The 21,749-nt window shown below is 32.8% G+C and overlaps 1 protein-coding gene across 4 annotated transcripts in view; it reads right to left on the reverse strand.

Annotated features, from left to right (window-relative positions):
• LOC118187681 (bestrophin-3-like) overlaps positions 1-21,749 on the reverse strand; it is a 127,786-nt gene that overhangs the window by 58,341 nt on the left and 47,696 nt on the right. For all 4 annotated transcript variants that reach the window (XM_085816938.1, XM_085816937.1, XM_085816940.1 and 1 more), the window contains 5 exons: positions 16,225-16,391; positions 15,609-15,763; positions 11,088-11,165; positions 3,246-3,398; positions 3,034-3,114 (listed from right to left, as the gene is read on the reverse strand). In XM_085816938.1, the coding sequence (XP_085673064.1) occupies positions 3,034-3,114; positions 3,246-3,398; positions 11,088-11,165; positions 15,609-15,763; positions 16,225-16,391 (634 nt within the window). The remainder of the gene's footprint in view (positions 1-3,033; positions 3,115-3,245; positions 3,399-11,087; positions 11,166-15,608; positions 15,764-16,224; positions 16,392-21,749) is intronic.

A 21,749-nucleotide genomic window follows, 5' to 3' on the forward strand; every position in this document is an offset into this window, starting at 1 on the left:
TTATACATTAAAAATACATTGATAAATTAATATATGTACAGAGTGAGCTGCTAACAGCACGGTGTATACTTTGACTATGGAATGTCTACTGCGGGCCTGCCATCTTGACATTGAATCTGTATATATTACTTTGCACTTTTCATTGCTCACTATAAAGTCCAGAGCTGCTTATAAGGCTATAAGTTTTCCCTAAAACTCTTGAGTTATTGGAATGCTTCGGACGAGGTCACCATCCATTGCGCGCCAGGCACTGCTGGTCTCGAACTTTCCTTTGGAAACAGTATAGACAGCTGTCGATTGTAATGTCGAGTGGAGGATTACAGCTTGCTTCTATATCAAAGTCAGCAGACTAACAAGGAGGGTGGGCCGCATGATTCTTGTAGTTCGAGGATATATATGTCTTCTTCCAAATAGTAAAGTCTTGTTTCAGTCTAATTGTTCTCACCATGGCATTCTCACTCTGTACTACCAACAGCAGGGGCAGGAGTCCTGCCAGTACATTTAATGATGTTGTTGGAGAGGTTTGGAATCCTCTGCAGATGCCAAGAAGAAATGGTCTTTGTGCCGAATTCAGTGCTTGTTGCATGTTACTCGTAACATTGATGCCTCATATAGAGACGCCATGAAGTGATATGCTCTCAGCAATGAGGATATACCCTGCCTTGAGCATCTTCGAAGAGACGTCCCAGCTACGAGCTGCTGTTTCATGCATTGTGTTAGACAGTTTATGCAGGATATTTTTGAGATCCTTGATATGAGGGAGAGAATCTGTCGTTTTTAATCACACCCAGGTATTGGAAATGTCTCACAAATTGTATATTTCTGCCATGAAGGTTTACACACGGGGTATGCTCTTGCCGTTTACCTGGACTAATCAGCATTCCGTGTCTGCTAGGTCCCCAAGTTCCACAGAAGTGGACCTAGGCATGAGCCCTACGGACAGCTTCGTCACATTTTGCATGCGGACGCCTTCGACCATTGTAGCTTGAATTCGTCTTTCACTCAGGTAGTTGTAGATTAAAATTGTATAAAGTTTTAGGGCAGTATCTTGAGATATTTCAAAACATCATGCCACTACAACGAATCAAAGACATCATTAATGTTTATGTTGATGACAACAGTATACAGTTTATTCTGTTTGTTTCTAAGTACCGTGTTTCGATGGTGATACAGTGCGTGATACACTGACTTCCCTGATACAAAGCCATATTTCCTAGTACTTATGAGTTAATTAGTATGATGTAAAAATTCGGTTTTTTAAGTATTACTCTTTTGAGGATTTTCCCCGTGGCTGGAGGCAGGCAGAGACGACCTCGTTTAGATGTTTATTTCTCTTTAGGAAGAGGGTAACTTCTGCAATTTTTGAACCCTCTGGAAAGTGGCGAATTCTTCAGCATGCCTGTATGTAGGAGAAACATAATACCGGATGTGTGTTATGCATAACTCTGAAAATGCCGTTATCAAGTCCATCCCGCTCTGGGGTTTTCCCGGATTGAGTGGTGATATGAGATGTTTAGGGATGAGTGTCGGCCCTTTTGGGGATACATGATCATTCTTTTGTGGTGGAGGTCCTTTGGTGTACGACCAGTTCCATTGTCGCTATTAAGCGAACTCTGCTCCCTTGCATGCATTCTGATCTAGACAGCCACAATCTATGAAAACAGTCCTCTGTAATAGTGATACTATGCTCTGCTTTCTCTTCATCATAAGGCATAATATTTCACTTGTAATAGTGATATGTGGAGTATTTCTAACATGTGTTCGGCACACATAACCAATAAGATTATGCACCTGGAAACCCCCTACTATCACCACATGGAGTATGGATGACTCTATGGTATGTAGATGAAATCCTAAGGCTGTCATTCTTGTCATTACCCGAGACTTAGTGTGCTACATTCCATCATGGTAATAACTGATCACATATGGCTCAGATGTTCCAGAACTGCTTACGTAATATCCAGATACGCTCATGACTTACCCGCTCTCTGGGCTTGCTTCTTATCAAATATGCAAGAGATCAGTTAAATTTGCCTTCTGCCTCCATGCCACAGTATCCGGAATTTGGAACACAGCGCCCAACAAATATTACCTTTGCTGCTGCAAGGCAAAATGTATTTGATTTCATGCCTGACTGAACTGCATCCAGCTTGATGCCATACTATACTCTGTTAGAGATAATCAAACTGCTCACCTCAGGTCCCATCGTAACTGTCCGGCTATTCTGTTTTTGCGATCATGAGTACCATTTAGCTCTACCATAAAAGTTTCAGTTCAGCCCGATGATTCCACCTCTGTTCGCTAATTTTTACACTCACATACAAGGTAAAAAATAAGGGCTTTTGAAATCGCATGCAACTGATTGCTATAAAAAGTATAAATATTATTAAGCTTTATTATACTTCATGCATAAAAACATACGAATATTATTGAGAAATATATCTTTCTTCAAAGGCTATGATTTTTAGCTGATAAGGAATTTGCTCTTATAAACTGGGTTATAAAGCTCATTTATGTTATGTGCAGTAGCAACATTTTCTCGTTTTTTCTAAACTCCAGTTTCCTCTCAAAATGAATATATCTTTCCATGTTTAAAAAAGACAAAGGGAGGGTGAGCAATGACAGAAAAAAATATTAAGAAAAAAATATTTCCTTCACAAAGTATTTTCTTCCTTCTTTTCCTATGCCTTCGTGGTGCAACTGGAAGCATACTCGATGTGTATTAGAGAGGTCCATGCTTCGAGTCCCGGGCAGGGCACGGCACATTTTTCTTGGTCTCTTGTTTCAAAACATAAATTCTTTTTGGAACGTATTTCCTGTGTACTCTTAGATTCAAGTTTTTATGTTAACAATACAGGTCTATATTTTAAAGATTGTTGAGATAACAGTCTTATTCAACACGTCTTTTAAAAAGGACTTAACGAAAAGAAATCTTTCATCTTTAAAAGCAAAAATTAGATCTTTTGAATCAATTAACAAAAGCAAGATGATTGTAAAAAGCTGAAGCTGCTAAAATATTGTCATTTTTATTACCTGCATATTCCTGTCGATGAACCAGTTTGTCTCAAAATCATCATCATCCTCACCAAAAGGATTAATGAGTTGTTCAGCCACCTATAAGTTGATTAGAAATGCATCAGAAAAATTACTTTTAGTTGATTTTAGAATGATTGAAATTTATTTGCTTACTTTTGAAAACAAATTTCTAATGTTTATTAATGCAACTAACAAAAATTACTACTCACTTTTAACCAGCCTAGGAAGAAGAAGAACTGTAGAAACGTGTAAACTGGGAAATATAGATCTATATCGTGACCTTTGTAACCCTGAGAAGGATCCAAAAACTGCCTTCCAATGAGACATGTCATAAAAAATAAGTGTGTCAGAAGAGTAACCACCTACCAACGACAAGAAGAAATTAATTAAATTTCAATTGTTGATTTAAAAGTTTTAAAATTAAAGAATTCTAATTTAAATAAATAAATATCCTTTGGTTTGGGTTTCGTAATTGAACGATGGTGTATCATCTTTTCACTGTGTTTCAAAAGCAATCCAATGTAGTTGACATACTAAACTAGTTTTTAGTGAGAAAAGTTTGATCTATGATACTTCGTTGCGCTTGAAAGAAGGCACAGAAAATACAGTTTGAAAAAGAGGACGTTCATAGTAATGAATGCATTTTTAATTGCCCGTATGTAGTATATTAAGCCATTTTTAATGATACAAATGTGTGCAGTTTTCTTTCATTTATAATTTCTAATGATATTCTTTGATCTAAATTTTAATATCTATGCGTCACATTATTCTTTGCTTTCTTAGGTGTATTATTACAGGCAGGAAGGCAATCGCGGATCAAGTGTCAATTGTAAAATGAGAAAAATCTTTCTTGACATGATATGAAAATTTCAACTGCATATTTAAATTTGAAATATTAATTTCAAGGTGCAACATTGTTTACATTTGAAGATTTTAGTAGAATAATGAATTCAGTTAGTGCACCAAATTCTGTGTCTTTTTGCCCTGTGATACATACCATAAGTTAGCTTTCAATTTTGCGCACCGAAAGTTTTGTCTTCTTACCCACTAGCTGAATTGCATGTTCTAGTGTAGAAATGCTAATTTTAATTGTAAAAATTGCTTTTTTAGCTGTATTTGGTGCTTTAAGTTTTTCTTTGTTTTACAATTTTTAATGGAGTTTTTATGTACTTTTGCCTTGCCGCGAAGTGGAATTGAAGTGAGAAGTAAGGACTGATTGAATAAAAATATATTTTTAAATGAAATTCGAGGGTATAAGTGCGAATGAAGTGCAGCAAAAGATGTTTATAATTTAATAGGCGGTACTAGGAATTCATGGAAGTCCACATCAGATATTTTTAATGCAATGAAACCATAAACTTTAAGAACGCTTGTAAAAGATTACTAAGAAGTACACTTAATTTTTAAATGATTCCTATTGTTAGTTAATGAGCAACGTACTTTTATAATATGGAAGTTAATGGAAATTGTAACACTTCATGAATTAGCAACTAATTCCTATTTTACTAGGACGCGAATTTTTGCCTTTGGCTTAGTGAAAAAGTAATAGCACTTCATTTCTAGAATTGATGAGAAATAATTTGTTTCATCTGGTTTTAGATATTTGAAATGTATTTATAGCTCCCGCAAATCAAAATAGGAACCCTGCTAAAAATGCCCCATAGAAACCAGTAAAACTTTTTATGGGTACCCATAAGATTTTATGGGTTTTTATCGACTTTTACTGGTTTCTGTTGGTCTCTGTGGGTTTTTCTTACTGGTTTCAAAATGACCCATAGAAACCAGTAAAACTTTCTACTGGTACCTATAGAATTTTTGATGGTCTCTACTGACTTTTACTGGTTTCTATTGATCTCTGTGGGTTTTTCTTACTGGTATCACTTGACACCCATACAACCAACATCAATGGCAGAACTTTGTACTGGTTTTTATAGGTTTATATTGACTTTTACTGGTTTTCTTACTGGTATCAATATAATAATAAATCTTCTGTTAGCTTATATGGGTTTATGCTATTTTTTTATCTGACGTTAATAGACTTCTTGTAAACAATAAAATTAACAAAATGAAAATATGATCTCTTTAAGACCATCAGAGTAACCTGGAAACGCAGGTGGTCGTTTTAGAGAGGGTTTTTACTAAATATGCTTATTTATTTGATTTAAAAATTGTTTTTCGGAAACAATAACAGTAATCATATACACCACACACAACGAGGTCTCTCTAAGGCGACCAGCCGCAAATAAAATTCACCTTTGAAAGTGGTCGCCTTAGAGAGGTGATGCTAAATACCAATATATACTCACGTTCTCAGAGATACGGTTGTCTTTTAGAGGCGGTCGTCTTAGGGAGATTGTATATACGGAATGAATATCTCTAAGGCGACCAGCCACACTAGCAGAATTTTCTTTGTGAATGGTCGCCTTACAGAGGGAATATTCAATGCCAAAGTATACTTATGTTTTCAGAAATACTGGTCTCTTTCAGAGGCGGTCGTCTTAGGGAGGTGGTTTTTGCTACGAGTTGGTTCTCTGAATACACACACATAAGCACTTACATTTCTGATATTACAAATAAACACCACTATCAACCAACATCTCTTTAACGCAAACAAGTTCATTCACAATCGCAAAACCTTTCTCTCTGTTAACGCTGACGTGAAGAAAAATATTCCCCCTCCCTCCCCCACTCTTAGAAGTTTCCCAAACAAGCAATATGGCGCCGCCCAAGTTATTGTTGTGCGATGGTGGTGTTATTTTCTTCGTGGTTGTAGTAATGCAATATATTATTTACTATGCTTTACTGTATTACAAATTTTACTACGTTTTACTGTTTAGAAATTAATAATAAATAATAAAATACCAGCACTGACTATGAATATACCACTAAAGCCATGCACGTGTAATCGTGTCTAATGTTTGAGAGAACGTTGCTGATAACTGACTAATTGTGAAATGGAGTTTCTGAGCGTGAAATTGATTTTCCAATTTTACTTTTATCCTGAAAAACAATGTGCTTAAAGACTGAAAAATGATAATTTCAGACTTGATAATTTGGTTCAGTGATCAGATGCAGAAATATAGTTTTTGCATTCTACTGAAATTGTATTTTGGAAAATTAATTTTTTTGATTACAGTTTAGAAATACTTTTTTAAAGCTTGTTCATGTAGATGCTTTATCATTTGAATATTATGTACTAATAAATTTGAGCATACCTTACATAAAAATGATCTTGCATGATTCAATTTTCAATTTTTCGACTAATGTGATGTGGCCGAGCAAAAAGAATACTTTTTTACGTTTTAAAAAATGTACTAATTATATTTCGCGAGCAAAAAAGTATTGAATGGGGTAGACAAGACATACAAGCTTAAGAAATCTTTTTTCCACTACTAAAATTATGTGAAAATTTAGATGATCATATTAGCTTACATTGTTTTTTCTTTTTGGTCTATTTTTCTTCACAAGTATGAGACTAGAACCACATTTTTACATTAAATATTTTGTGCTATTTTGTTAAAACACATATAATCATTTTTATGCATACTTTAATTTTCATTATTATTTGTTTGATGAAGAAAATTTCAAATGTGTTTTTCATAAATTGCTTTTGAAATAGAAATAGATTTGTGAATAAGATTTATGTAATATTAAATGTACTAGTTTTGGGAGTATAAAAAGTGAATTATTTATTTGAAAAAAATTACATTAAGTTGAAACCTCATATAGTGGTTATTTTCTTAAATGACCACCTCTGGTAATGGCACATTTGTCAGGACAATAATTAAATAACAGGACTTAAAAAATCACTCATAGTTTTGTCAGGCTACAGGAAACTGCCATTATCTTGAATTGTGGAGTTGATTGTTTTAGGAACGTTTTGCTGTATAATCAATTGACTTCGGTGTAGTAATTTTTACGTGGGTATGAATTTTGCAGAAGTAATTGAAAGTTTTTACGAGACCAAAGCTTTTCGGATCATGAGTCTTATAAGGGCACTGTTATAGCATTGCTTTCAAGTATAGTTAGAGTAATATTTAAACATTATTTTCGGAAGCACTTCCACAGAGAATCCGGTTGCTCTCTGCGGATGAAAACCCATATAAATAAGTCTTCTGTACAGCCTTATACAAATGCAGTTAAAATTACTGTCATTACAATTAAGCGAATATAGCTACATTTGTTTACAAAAAGTTATTATTGCTAAATACTGCACTATATAAATTTCATTTGGCATTGTAATTTCAGAAACTGCTCAGCATGAGGTATTTTTATATTATATAATCTACTGTCAAAAACATTAGCTACCTTTTCAGTACTTTAAATTTTACTCTTTAGAATTTTTATGGTTCAAAATAATATTTCTATACATTTTCTAAAGTATTCTTTCTTCAATAGAAATCTAAATAACTTACACCTAAAACACTGACTAAATTTATTCCAATAATGCATCGCTTTAATTAAATTTATGTTCCTTTGAGATGATATATGAAAAACCTTGTGTAATAATAAATTATTAATATATATAGGTAAATGGTATTTTTATATATTTTTTCGGGTAAAGTGCATAATCGCCTACTTATTTATTTGGTACTTTTTACTAAAGTAAAAAGAATTGGATTTTTGTCAATTTTCCTTTGACTTTTTAAGTGAAAATAGGTCGATGTGTACCTGGATAAAGTCAGAGGAGTGCGCAATGACATTTTTGTGCAATTCTGGAATGTTTTTTTAGGTGAAAATACATCGATGTGTACATGGATACCGAGTATGTGCAATTCTCAAAAACACTCCAACCAGTGGGCGATTCTACACTTTCCCCATTTTTCTATAGGAATTTAGTTTCATTAAATTAGTTATTTAGTATAATTATGTGTATATGAGTATATTCATACTTATTCACATAGATGGAATTTTTACAGTACGAAAGTTGATCTTTTTTACATCAAGAACTACATATAGTATAAATACCCATTATATTATAGATTTTATTTATATAGAATCTGCGGAAGATTATATAGCACTAAAAGTGAGATACGGAATAAAACATTATACGCTATGAGATATTTCCTTAATTTCCGAACTGTGCGTTGAGAATTGGTATTTGTTGAGACTTGTAAATTTTTTAAAATTCGTTTTGTTACAATATAATTTATTGTATTTTGGGTATTATTAAGTTTATTATATGTTATCTTCATGTTTCATTTATCTTTTGAGAGATACAGGTAACATTCAAAGTATTGTAATAAGGGGTCGACACAGTGTTTATATATTGCTATGGTTAATCTTTGGATTATGGTAACTTGGCGATTTTTTGGCGAAAATTTGGCGACCAACCCTGCTACAGCAATCTGCTAGTTTTGTTTTGGACTCCATTTTGTTTTCACGAAGTAAAGGCTTTTTTTTTAACTCAACATTTTTTCTAATAATCTGCTAGCCAAATTACTCTTATACTAGAAGTTTTATGGAACAAAAATGCTTAATCATGACGAAGATTAGGTGCGAAATTCGGAGACAGCGCAGAATCGCAAACTGCTTGCCGCGTTTTTAAGAATTGCACATACATGGTATCATCCATGTACACGTCGACCTATTTTTACTTAAAAAAAACATCCCAGAATTGCACAAAAATGGCATTGCGCACACTCTTGACTTTATCCATGTACACTGCTAAAGTCCTAGCTAGTAACCTTTATCGCCTTACCAAAATGTCGCCAAACGACCTGTTACCATATTCCAAAGATTAGCCATTATTATTTCTTCACTACATTATATTCTAGGATTCATCCTTTCTTCCACGCAAAACATCTATGTGTATGCGTGTCATAATAAACTGTAGGGTGTTACTATCAGTGGTAAGCGAGCCTTAAGGGGATAGCAAGTATGCTAAATTTGAACTCTATGTTAAGTTTCTAATTTGCAAGTCCCGTATTCTTTTTGCTTGCTTGTTAATAATGTTTCTTTTCCTGAAAATTTGGGTTTCTTCTAATTTTGTTTTTTAATTTGGTTTAGTGCATTGTAGGTAACTTAAAATTTAAGCAGATGCTAGAAAGTACCATCCTTTGGCAATACATTTCTCATTAGGTATCAAATTGTTAAACAAGCTGATGTGATTAAATACAATTGTTTAATTTCCCAATTAATGAACTGAAATACAAATATATGCAGTGAGATACTATATGTATATATTTATAATGAAATCAATAATATATATACAGTCAAAGTAATGATTCGCAACCATCAAATGAAATGATATGTGTATATATATATATATATATATATATATATATATATATATATATATATATATATATATATATATAAAATAGATTCTGTAGTCGAATACAAGCAGCTGAATCCTTAATGAACAGCAAGAATTTTGACGTCTTAGAGATGTTGAAACTCCAATCCACAATGAATAAGAAATTTGGCAGTCGAGGTAGATTTAATTCAACTTTTCTTTCAGCGAATATCTTGCAACCACAAACAAGTTGGCACATTATTTATGCCTATTCCAAAAATTAACATTTTTGATAAATGTGTAGTAAGAAACAAGGAGCAGACAGACTGCAATCCAGCTAGGCCAAAGCGTAAAAAGCAAATACGTTATGTTAAGGGTGAAATCTTAATTCAGACCGAGTTAATTTTGGTTCTCGATGCATTTTTACTCGTATTTGATAGTTAATACTGCTATAAAATTACTATTGGCTGTTTGAGTTTTAGTTCCTTTTACAACATCAAATTATGTAAGAGTCATATGACATGAATTAATCTCGAAGTGATGCAGTGCAGAAAGATTACTGTTTTTAGAATAGAGAAGGAAAATTAATTTTATGCTGCTAATTTAATCTTTTGCTTATTCCTTATTTTTCTTACATATATGTACATATATCATTCGATGGTTGTGAATCATGACTTTGGTTATTATCTTTCTCTTCATTTTATTTTCAAAATTATATAAAGGTAGTTTAAAATTTTGTAAAGAGAATTTATACAAATATTTTTTAATATGTTTATAGATATTGACGTGCATTAAGGACAGGGGCTCGTAGGCTTCTAGATATTTAAAAATTTTTATTTGCATTGAATTTTATTTAAAATTACTTTACATGCTTTCTCAGCCATTTAGTTCTGTACATTTCAGTGCTAATTATGTACTTCTACTGGTTTATGTTTTTATGGAAATTTGATTTACAGTTCTATTTTTGTATATTGTTTTTTTAAAGGGATTCTGTATATGAATACCCGTGGAAATTTGGCCAATGGATATGCATATAAAGTTCTGATTTTTGGCTATGGGTTTTTACTGGGATTTTGTTCATAATGCCTACAGTTCTACAGGTTTCTACAGAGATTTGGCCTACTCGTATCCATACAATTGTACAGATTTCTGTTTACAGGTATTTGGCCTACAGGTACCCGTACAGCCATGCAGGTTTCTTTCTATGGGTTTTTACGGGTATTTGGCCTATGGGTACCCGTACAAGCGTACGGGTTTCTTTTTATGGGTTTTTACGGGTATTTGGCCTATGGGTACCCGTACAAGCGTACGGGTTTCTTTTTATGGGTTTTTACGGGTATTTGGCCAACCGTACGGGTTTCTTTTTATGGGTTTTTACGGGGATTTGGCCTACGGGTACCCGTACAACTGTACGGGTTTCTTTCTATGGTTTTTTACGGGGATTTGGCCTACGGGTACCCGTACAGTTGTACGGGTTTCTGTCTATGTGTTTTTACGGGGATTTGGCGTACGGGTACCTGCAGAGCTGTACGGGTACCCGTAGGCCAATTCCCCGTAAAAAAATTTTATGGGTTTCTACGGGGCATTTTTAGCAGAGAATCAATTCCGCATTTAAAGGAACTACTAGTAATTTTTAAAATGTTTTTAAAAATGGTGAAAAAAATAATGAATCTTAAAATGAAATAATATAAAAGAGTTCCGGTGAGGTTGGTCCTCCATTTCTTAAACATGCACCTGATAAATACATGTATAAAACGTGTTCTTGAGATGAATATTTTGTTGTGTAGATATAAAATACTGTTATGACACTCACCTGAGTGTACACAAGAGGAACTGTCACCCAGTCATGACCCCAGAGGTGCCCCGTCTTTGTTCTCAGGTTATTCATCTCCTGTAACATCAGTTATAACACATCGTCAATATTTTCACTCTGAACTCTTTTTTTGTACAAATTAAGAGTTTGCAAAATTTGACTTAAAAAATCTGACATAAGTAATAGAAAATACTTTGCTTTACCATAAAGTATTTATTATTAATAAATATTTACATAAATGCATTTAAAAGAACTACTGTTTAAAAGTATCATAACAAAGTAAAATATTTTGCTTGATATTAAGAAATTAGATTATAGAAAGAAGGTTTTCCAGGCTTATTGAAAGCATAGCTACTGGAAAAAAGACTTCAAAGGAATAATATTATGATAGTTACCTGTAGTTTATCCATGACTACTTTTCATTTGCCATGTTCTCACTGTAACCAAGTCCTTCAGAAATTAAATTATACGCTTAACTTTTCCCTCTAGATTTTCGATCGATAACATTAATAACTATTTCCTGATAAAATTAATAACATCTTCTAATTGCAGTTTAAATTCATCACAGTTTATCAATAGATTTGTTACAGAAAAAAATTTAGTTACTCCTCTGTATTTTACAGAATTTCGATTATACATGGATTTCGATCATATAGTGAGAAACTTTCCAAACGTCTTCATCGTTTTTTTAACAGAAATTTCCATGGTCGCTATTTCTGTATATCAGCAGTCAGTGTAGGCTGTCTTTCTCTAACCCGACAGACATACACTATTTACCCTATATGAATTTCTTCGCAATATTGTATTATCCAAACGTCTGGATGAGATACTGGTGTCAAAATTTAAAAATTTGAATCCCTTAGAAAAAGGTAAAAGAAATCTTCTTCAGGGCGGTTATGGATTATGAAATCTTGCCATATTCCCCTTTTTTCTTGATTTTATTGGCGGAAAATCGAAAGGGAAAAGTTAAGAAAATAATTTAATTTCCGAAGGAATCGTCAGCTCTAGCCAGAAGTCATTAACAGTTTCAAAGGACTTGGAACGACAAAAATTAAGCCAAAGAAATCGTACAAGTTACTACAAAAGCAATAGGCGGCGAAGGATTTTCAGGTATTGAAGAACTAGAAATAAAAGAATCAGTCGATGATGGCGATCACAATATGTTATGTTAATTGCCATAAGCGCAATAATGTTAATGATGTAACCCCCACGTTCGCAGCGGTTTACTTTATTATATTAAATCGTTCTGGCATAAAAGAGAGACGTCAACACCAGGGATTTAAATATTGTTTCTTAATCCTTAGTGTTAATCCTTGCTAAAGAATGTGACCTTGATTGCTTCTTTACACCAAACGAAAATTAATTATCTTTGCGAAGTGCTAAGCAAAGAAAACGAAAGAAATTTTATTTTCTGAAAATAATTTTTTCAAAAAATTAAAAAGCGAACGTTTCAGTGATTTTTCAGATTGAGAAAAAGAGATTACCAATTCTAAATTAGAACAGGGTTGAATATGATTTAACCTTGATATTTTTTCCAGAAAGTTTATAGGTATTAAACCATGCTATTAAGATAAATGGAATGCGAGAATGCTAGTGGATTTCTGTTTAAGAGAAATGTATAGATAAATCAAAAGAAAATTATCTAAAAGTTTAAATACAATTGTAATAACTTTTGTATTTGAAATAAGAGTGATTTTTGCAAGAAACCTGAAAGTCAGTTACTTGAAAAGATATATGTTAAGAAAATTTGATAAATGGATTCAAAAATCAGCTCAAAAAGTAAAAAATTATACGGGATTTTAAGGCTTTATTACAAATATATGTCAGATATCGTTACTGCGTGTTATTAATTAATTTATTAATTTCATTTTGTACCTTCCTTATAATTCATGTATCATAATGGATTGATGCGATTCGCTTGATTTCGGTTTATTTGATGATGGCGTAGCACTCGAGGGCTTTCTGCGTAAGGGGAGGAAATCCTACGTGGGAGGAAATCCTACTAAGGGAAACTGGGTCGTATACATGTTACACTTAGGGAAAACCATGGAAACGTTCATGTAGCTAGCTTGTTAGGCCGAGATTCGAACCCGCACAGACCTATCAGTGTTCCGAGACTTTACAGCTCGGCCGCTTATATGTGATTCGAGTCAACGCTTAAAAAATTTGGTGCTTTCGAAGGATCAAGCAGTTCTTAAAAACAGCCAATTATCTGTCGATATGCTACAGCTTCCCGCAGATGCGGCCTTCTGAAGATCTACAAAGTAACCCAGAAAAGAAAGCTTGCTGCCAGTCTCAAGCAAAAAAAAAAAAAAAAAAAAAAAAAAAAAATGAGTTAGTTGTACATTACTGTTAACATTTAAGACAAAAAAATTAAATTATTTCGAATCTAGATTTATAACAAAAGTTGGAATCTCAAATCTATTTCAGCAAGTTGAAGCGTGGGCAATCTAGGCTTCAACTTGTTCGTTTTAGAATTCCAGTATTCTGTGCTAATTCATAGCAGTCTATGTCATCATATTTAAGGACCACCAGCGGCTGAGCGGTAAAGTCGCTGAACACTGGTAGTTCGGTGCGAGGTTCGAATCCCGCGAGCGGGCTGGCTGCATGGGCGTTTTCGTGGTTTCCCCATGTGTAACGTGTATACGAGCCAGTTCCCTTAGAAAGTCTTCCACGAAGGCATCCCTTCCCTTAGGCAGATAGCCCTAGTGTGCTTTGCCATAATTAAATAAACCAAACCATTATATATAAGACATTTGTAGCTCTGTTTATAATAAAATTTAGCAAATTTTCTATCAGTACTTGTTATTAAAGCATGATGCTATTCGTAAACTCTTAAGGGCCGTTCCCGCTGGGGTTTATCTGAGCCAACGGGGACAGAGGTAGCCGACCCATCTCCAAAACCAGTTTCTTTCCATCGGACAGCAAGTTGAAAATCTGAACTGCAGGCATAGCGGAGCTAGTCAACACATGGAATCGACTCCGTTAGTTCAGATAAACCCCAGTGGGAACGGCCCTTTACATGACTTGAAAAGTAGAGAGACACACAGTATTAATCCCATTTAGGAGATCCTATACTTAAGATACATAGGATTTATACCTCTGTGGGAAATAGTACATCACCAGCCAAAGAAAATTGCCTGTAAAGAGTCTTTCTCACTGGGATTTATCTGAGCTAACGGGATCTGTTGCATGTGTCGACTAGCTCCGCTATGCCTGCAGCTCATATTTTTCAACTTGCTGCATTGCGGGAAAAAACTGGTTTTGGAGATGGGTCAGCTATGTCAGTTGTCTCCGTCAGTTCAGATAATCCCCAGTGGGAATGGCCCTTAAAAGTGCATATAAAGAGCACCACTCTGCTGTGAAGGAAAATTATTTCAAGAAAAATATTTCAAATATATTTCCTGTAATAATATTGTGATTATTATTTTCCAGTCTGCTTTGATTCGATACTTAGCTACATTATCATTCAGTTCGGATATTATCAAATTGTTCTCATTCACGTATAAGACGAATAATGCTTTAAAACTATTTTAGATGTTTGAACGAAACTATGGAAGGTAAACATGATTTATCTCAGTTCATCTATTATACAAAATGAAATATTACTTCTTAAAAAAATATGAAATTGTTACCATGGTTAAAAAGTTTATAGAAAACATTTATATATTATCTCCAACTATGTTCGCCTAAGAAAACACTTTAGATAGTAAGAAGCTGAAAACTGACTGCAAGCTGTGTGTCTCAATTTTGAGTACCTTTTTGTTGGATGCCATTACTTAAGTCCAGTGACATATTTTTCGATGAAAACAACTATAATATCATCCAACAAAACGTATCGTAGCGTATGAAAGTTAGATATCATGAACACCTCAAAGAACTCTCACATCAGTTTTTACAACATGAAAATACCTTACTCTTCAGTGAGGTTACTGTTAAACCTCTTTAAAAAACCCTTTAACGGCGATTATATTAAACCCAAGAAGAAAATGGCCATATTTCGATCTGGTTTTGTGTTTCATCTATCATCAGTATATAATAGAATTCTCTTTAACAAATCTGATAATATATGGTTAAGAAATCTTATTTTTAATCATTGTACATTAGTGCTTATTTTGCTTTTACCAAATTTCTATAGGCTTGGTCTTATGCTTAGAAATATGAGTGGTTAGTCCGTGGATAAAAGGTTTATCAATTTTAAAGAAGCAAAAAGTAATCATAGACACTATTATAACAAAAGAAAAGTGAGTGCGCAATCTTATGCTTCCGAACATTTTATTTATATACGTTTAACACCAGTATAGGCTTTTTTCAAGCTCCAGCCGAAGGGCTCAGGATTGTTACAAAAATATCTAACATTACTTTTATTGCTACTTTTTTTTTTTTTTTTACTTTTGAGTTTATATTATGTGGATAAATATCAATTCTTTTTACACGGCCATCTCATGCGCATATAATCTTAAAATTATTAAATTTCAAAGCAATTCGTTTTTTTCTAGTTTGCAAGAGAATACTGCTTACTTCTAAAATCTGTTTCACAGGTTCTCCTGGCTGTATACGACCTTCCTTTACAGCAATATTCACTAAGTTAATGAACCATATGAAAGGAATCCAGTGCTTATTTACAGTCACTTTGATGCTTTCGAACATTTGCTTTTCTTCATGCGTCATTAGACCTTCAAAATAAATTATGCGTTTGACTAAATGCCTTTGAATTAAATAAAGGAATAGCAACATTATTTTTGGCTAATTAGTGGACTATCAATTAGAATTTTTTTGTTGTTATATAACATGAATAGGAGATATTATAATTTATTAACTGAAAATAATACTAAAAAATTAGGATTCTAAAAATGAAAAAAATATTTTAAAAGTTTTTTATACTATAAGCTTTTATTTAAAATGTATATGATAATTAATGCAGGAAAACCAAAAAAATATTTTATCTGATAGGTTAATGGAAATAATAGATTCAATAATTCTATTTACAGAATTCATTTACAATTTTATATCGCGAATAATAAAAGCGTGGTCCCCAATGATAAATTAAAAAATATAATGCCTTACAGAATTGACACATATATAAGTGAACTAAATGTAAGCTTAAATGACATAAAATACCATAAATCGTACTTACCAGCTTCTATGAGGTGCGTCATGGTAGGAAATCTTTTCTTAGCGGAGCCGCTAATCGTTTGAAATAGAATAATTGTGGCCAAATTGATGTATCGTACCATAGTCCGTCTTAATATTCTGCCTCTATCGTCAGCGCCGTTAACATACATAGCTAATGTGTGCGTTATCCTATATTTAATATAATAAAATAAAAAAAGTAGTTCTAGTTAGATAAAACAATGCGCGATATTCTATTTTAAAAGATAACATTCTTAGCAGCCATAATTAACGAAATTACATAGATTTTGACTGTGTTAGTTAATTTTTAAACAAATTCTTTTCTAATTCTGCTGTGTGGGTTTAGTTGCCTGAGACGAAATGCTCGAAATGTTTTGTTCATACAAATAAGGTTAAAACTCAATAGCTTCAAATAATACTATATATTAATATACATTATTCAAAGCATCGCTTTCAATCTAGGTTTAGAAATTCCATTAGAAATGCTTCAGAAGTTTAAAGGAATAAGTGTGAATTCTATTCCGATATCAAATACGTTGTACGAGAACAATGATTGAAGACGTCATTATCGAATAAAAATAACACGTACACTCAAAATCACGCAGATGTATGACTGACTGTTCTATGGAATCAGATTAATATTTTTATGAAAATAGAAAAAGTTTTGATTTGCGTATTGATTAAAATTATGAAAGTCCTGGAAATCGAGATTAAACAGGAAGTAGTTATATCGATAATGTACTCGAGATTTACTGCTGGAATAATATCTTAAAAAAACATTCAAAAGAAAATTTACCTATAAAAGTGATCCAACGATTAAATAACCGAAAAATAAAACTGCATTGGAGAAGTTTATGGTAATATGTAGGATGTATAATGTGTATGTAAACAGTAGCAGCACTACAAATCATCCGTCAGAGACGATATGCACTATTCGTATGATCTAACCTCTCGTTTCTATCGTTAGATCAAAAGTAATGAAGAATTTTACATAATTTTAGAATTTTCTCGTAATTTTGCATGCATCGCGAGAAACTATTGCGTATGCTCGTAAATTGTTAGTGTAAAGATATATTTTTATTGGTAATTTTAGCTTAATAATTGGAGGCATGTAATTTAATTATGCATGCATAATTTGAGGACAATTATAACCATAGGCACATTTTTTTCTAAATGACACGATGAACTTCGAGGTCAATTCTATTAAACATTATTGGTAGATTATGTATTAAATTAAAATGAGCTTTTCTCATGCGAAAAGTATAGAAGAGGTGCTTTAAATGCTTTGATGTAAAGATTTCGATTGCTTACAACAATAAACTAAAATTCAAACCTACTTAAATTATAGCCGACTTCTTAACAGCCAACAGTCCAAGTAGTTCTTTGTAATTATTGCAAGCAAGTCTCACAGACAAGTTGACAGCAACACTACGCAAACTCTACTAGCCTCAAGTTTAAGACCGTACTTTTACTCTACGCCGCTTGCAATTCAACTCTTGTAAATTTCTGGTCTTACCGACTATCGTAGCAAGCCAACTAACTGTTAATAAAATTTAAAAAAAATATTTTCACAAAGTCATCTGTAAAAAATATGTGAATGCAAGAAGAGCATCTCTTATCCTCTCGCCAAACTGAGAAAAAATTTCAAGAAACACGTTTCACCATTAGCGCAACCACCGATCTAAAATTTCATTAAATATGAAGCACCATGATGAGGTTTAGGCCTCACAGATGTTCTTACAATGCATTTCATGTGCAGGTTGTTTTAATTATCATAATATATGTTTTATGTGTATTTAGCCTTATATGTGGAAGCGTATTTGTTTGCAATTTACGTGCATCTCTGTATATATTTTACTGTGCATTATTAAGAATTTCTTCTTATTTATTTTGTATTTATTTTACCATTTTGACGTTGTGCAATTATGGATTTAAATGTAGTTATTTTATTTATTTATTAGTTTGTAAAATTCCACATCAGAAACTATTTTGCTTAGGAATAATTCTAGAGGAACTAAAGATATAGCTTCTTGGAAGTTGTTGTACCAATAACACGTACACTAATATATTCAGACTAAGATATCTCATAAGAAAGAAAGATTCCAGAAATCCTTTCGCCCCATTTGAAAGGAACCTTACATTTACGAACCTTGTAACATTTGGTGTGACAGTCAGTAACCAGTTTGAGAACGCAGCTAGATTACGCCAGACCTTTCACCATCAGTTAGTAAAGAGCAATTTGTGATTTTAGTGCCAGTTCTATATTGAATTTCTCACATTTGCAACGAGAGCACATCCGCTATACACGAAGTTCAGATTTTTCAACTCGCTGTGCTATGAGAAAAAACTGGTTCTGGAGCTTCGTAGGTTATACCAGATGTCTCTGTTAGCTCAGATAAACCCTAGTGTGAACGGCCCTGCATTTTACTCGTTTCCACAAACTAATGAGCTAAGTAAAAGTGTGAACCTTCAAGAAATTTCCATACAGGTAACATGTTTTCTTTCCAATAATCTATACATTCAAGAGACTTAATGCGAATCACTGTTATCAGAATTAAAACCAAGTGACACGTTATTGTATCCAGTTCATTTCTTTAGTAACAAAAGAGCTCTAGACACAAACACTTGCATTTAATGATCTTACATACATCCTTGTCCACAAAAGTCTTAGCTCGAGCTTTATTTTCGAAACGATTGGTCACAGGCATATACTTTCAGTTACAAAAATATATGTAACGTGCATGTGAGCCAGTACTCCACGAAGGCATCCGTCTCCTTAGATAGTCCTCATATTCTTTGGTAAAATCAAAGAAACCAGACCAAACTAATTGCAAAATATTTTAAGTTATGCCAAGATTCATGTTTTCGTATTTCTAAATTAAAAAAAAAGTAATTTTGTATAAAATAGGAAATCTAACATTTTACGTTTACCGTCGGTCCATTTACTTATGTTTCAGAACGTTTTATACTCATTATAAAAAGTAAAACAGAAAAAGTTGACTTGCGTACGACAGAAAGTTACCGAGGTATTTAATTTCAAAATTTGCAATATTTGAAATCATTCTGAATTTGTGTTGAAGGGTCGGTTAATAAATAAATTAGAATAATTCGGGGTTGATTTATTCCCCATTAATTCTATTAAATGTTATATAAGGTATTTCTCCCGCCTTCTTGGTATGCCTTCGTGGTGTGGAGGTCTGCACACTGGGCGCATATTCCAGAGGTCCGCGGGTCGATTCCCGGCGAAGGTGTTGCTCATTTTTCATCACTCCTGCTTTAAAAATAACCTAATGACTCTGCAGTTCTACTTTTGTGATTCACTAATGTCTTTATTTATAATTTAGTTAACATTTGATATGCTGAATTTTGTTTTCATGTAATTTTAGTTCTTCAAAATCATAATTTGGTAATCGTAAAAAAATCATTAAAGTACGAATGTTTTTCCCTTTTAATTAATGTAAATTATACTACGAGTCGTCTTCATGCGAGTACTGAAGCATGCCAGTGTTTTTAGAACATCATTTCTATTATATTCCATGAATAAGATCTCTATTTTGAAACAAATTATATTAATCAATATTTTTCACAAGCGTCTGTATCGAAATACTCAGTACATAATCTCTTAATGTCAGAAACCATTTTCTAAACGATATTTTATTTTTATTTACGTAAATAGTGCAAACATTTCGCTGTTCACTTTTTGCAGGAGCGCAGAATATAATTCTCAATTTTAATATCAAATATCTCGGTAAATTTTTGTCATACAGTAGTTAAACATTTCGTATTTGATTTTTTATAGGAAGTATATAATTTTCCTAAACATAATACAAGGACCAGAGAAACATACAAAAAGATAATTTTTCTATTTTATATAATTTGCTCCTAGTTTAAAAATACAAAAACGTGAATCTTTGCTTCATTTAAAATATTTTTATGATTATTTTTATGCCTACGATCAACGATCACAAAATATACAGTTCGGGTAAGGACTTTTCAGAACACGATGTCGACAGCCGTTGTCAGATTCCTGGAGTTTGAGATTGAAATATGAATTTGTTTGTAGAAAAAGAAAAAAAAATCATTTGTATTATGAAATATTTATGGGAGGTTATATATTTTCATAGCCCGATATAAAAGTAGATATATAGTCAGTCGGTGTGAGAGCTATGTACATGCAAAAGTTTTGAAGAGGATTTTTATGTTATAATCTAACTAGTATCACTTTGTTAGAAATAATTACTAAAGGATAATTGTGAGGGAAAAGATTACTGAATTAAAGGATCCCGAATAAAGCTGGGTAGCGCTACTCAAATCTTATCCGATTTAAGCTCCCTTTAGATCAATGATGAACAAACTTCTTTGGAAGCGGGTCAAAAAACAAAACAAAAATAAACAATATAATTTTAAACTGAGCATATCCTTAGAATTTCCGATACACAGTCTAACACGCTGGAGATTAAAAAAAAAAAAAAAAAAATCTCTACAATGTTGCAATTGCTCGCTGTGAAAGCCTTGAGTTTGTTACTCAAAAAATCGTTAGAGTTTTGCAAAATATGAAATCGATAATAAAACAAATTTCAAATTTCAAATTTGGGCTCCCAGATGCCCATATACAGAGAAGGACTATGTTATTCAAAATTTGATGGCCCTAGCTACCGTTGTTTTATCACAATGCGAGAAACATACATACATTTACGCAGATTCTTCATTATTTAATTTCTTTAAATATAACACAGGGCTATAATATTTGGTGGCAACAGTTTGAAAAGTGCTACGGACATTGACAGTGAATCGACGCAAAATGCCAAAACAAAATTAATAGCTCTTCTGAGGTAACGCTTCTTTGGGCTAAAAATTAGACTGTCAGTATAGTTTATTCTAAAACTTTATTTATTCTAAAAGAGTTTTCAAATATTAATGCGATGAAATTTTGAAACTACAATTTCACTATCAAAAGTTTCTTAAATTCAGGTTCAAACTGTGATGTAATAATTCTGAGAAGGAATACTAAATGCTCATTTAGCAGTCATTTCTAATTGAATTCTTCCCAAGGTTCATGGTAGAAAAAACATATATATATGATGAATCAAACATTACACTAATTTTCTAGGCGTGAGAAATTAGGGAAACCTTCTCTCGATAGCAATTTGTAAAACATTTATTTTTGAAGAAACAACTGCTTGAGTTGATTATTAGATTGTAACTCATTAATTCAAGCTGTAAATTAAGCCTCACTACTTCACACTTTACGTTGAAAGGTGCGGTGAAAGTATACAGTTCTAGCTATGTTCAAATTCCAAATGCATTTTTTTCAAGCCATCTCAATTTGTAAAACATTTATTTTGGAAGAAACAACTAAGAAACAACTGCTTGAGTTGATTATTAGATTGTAACTCATTAATTCAAGCTGTAAATTAAGCCTCACTACTTCACATTTTACGTTGAAAGGTGCGGTGAAAGTATACAGTTCTAGCTATGTTCAAATTCCAAATGCATTTTTTTCAAGCCATCTTCGTTCATCTTTCTCAG

The sequence above is a fragment of the Stegodyphus dumicola genome, chromosome 5, assembly GCF_044657685.1.
Source record: "Stegodyphus dumicola isolate Sdum_Otavi_A_Nest chromosome 5, ASM4465768v1".
Lineage (NCBI taxonomy): Eukaryota > Metazoa > Arthropoda > Arachnida > Araneae > Eresidae > Stegodyphus > Stegodyphus dumicola.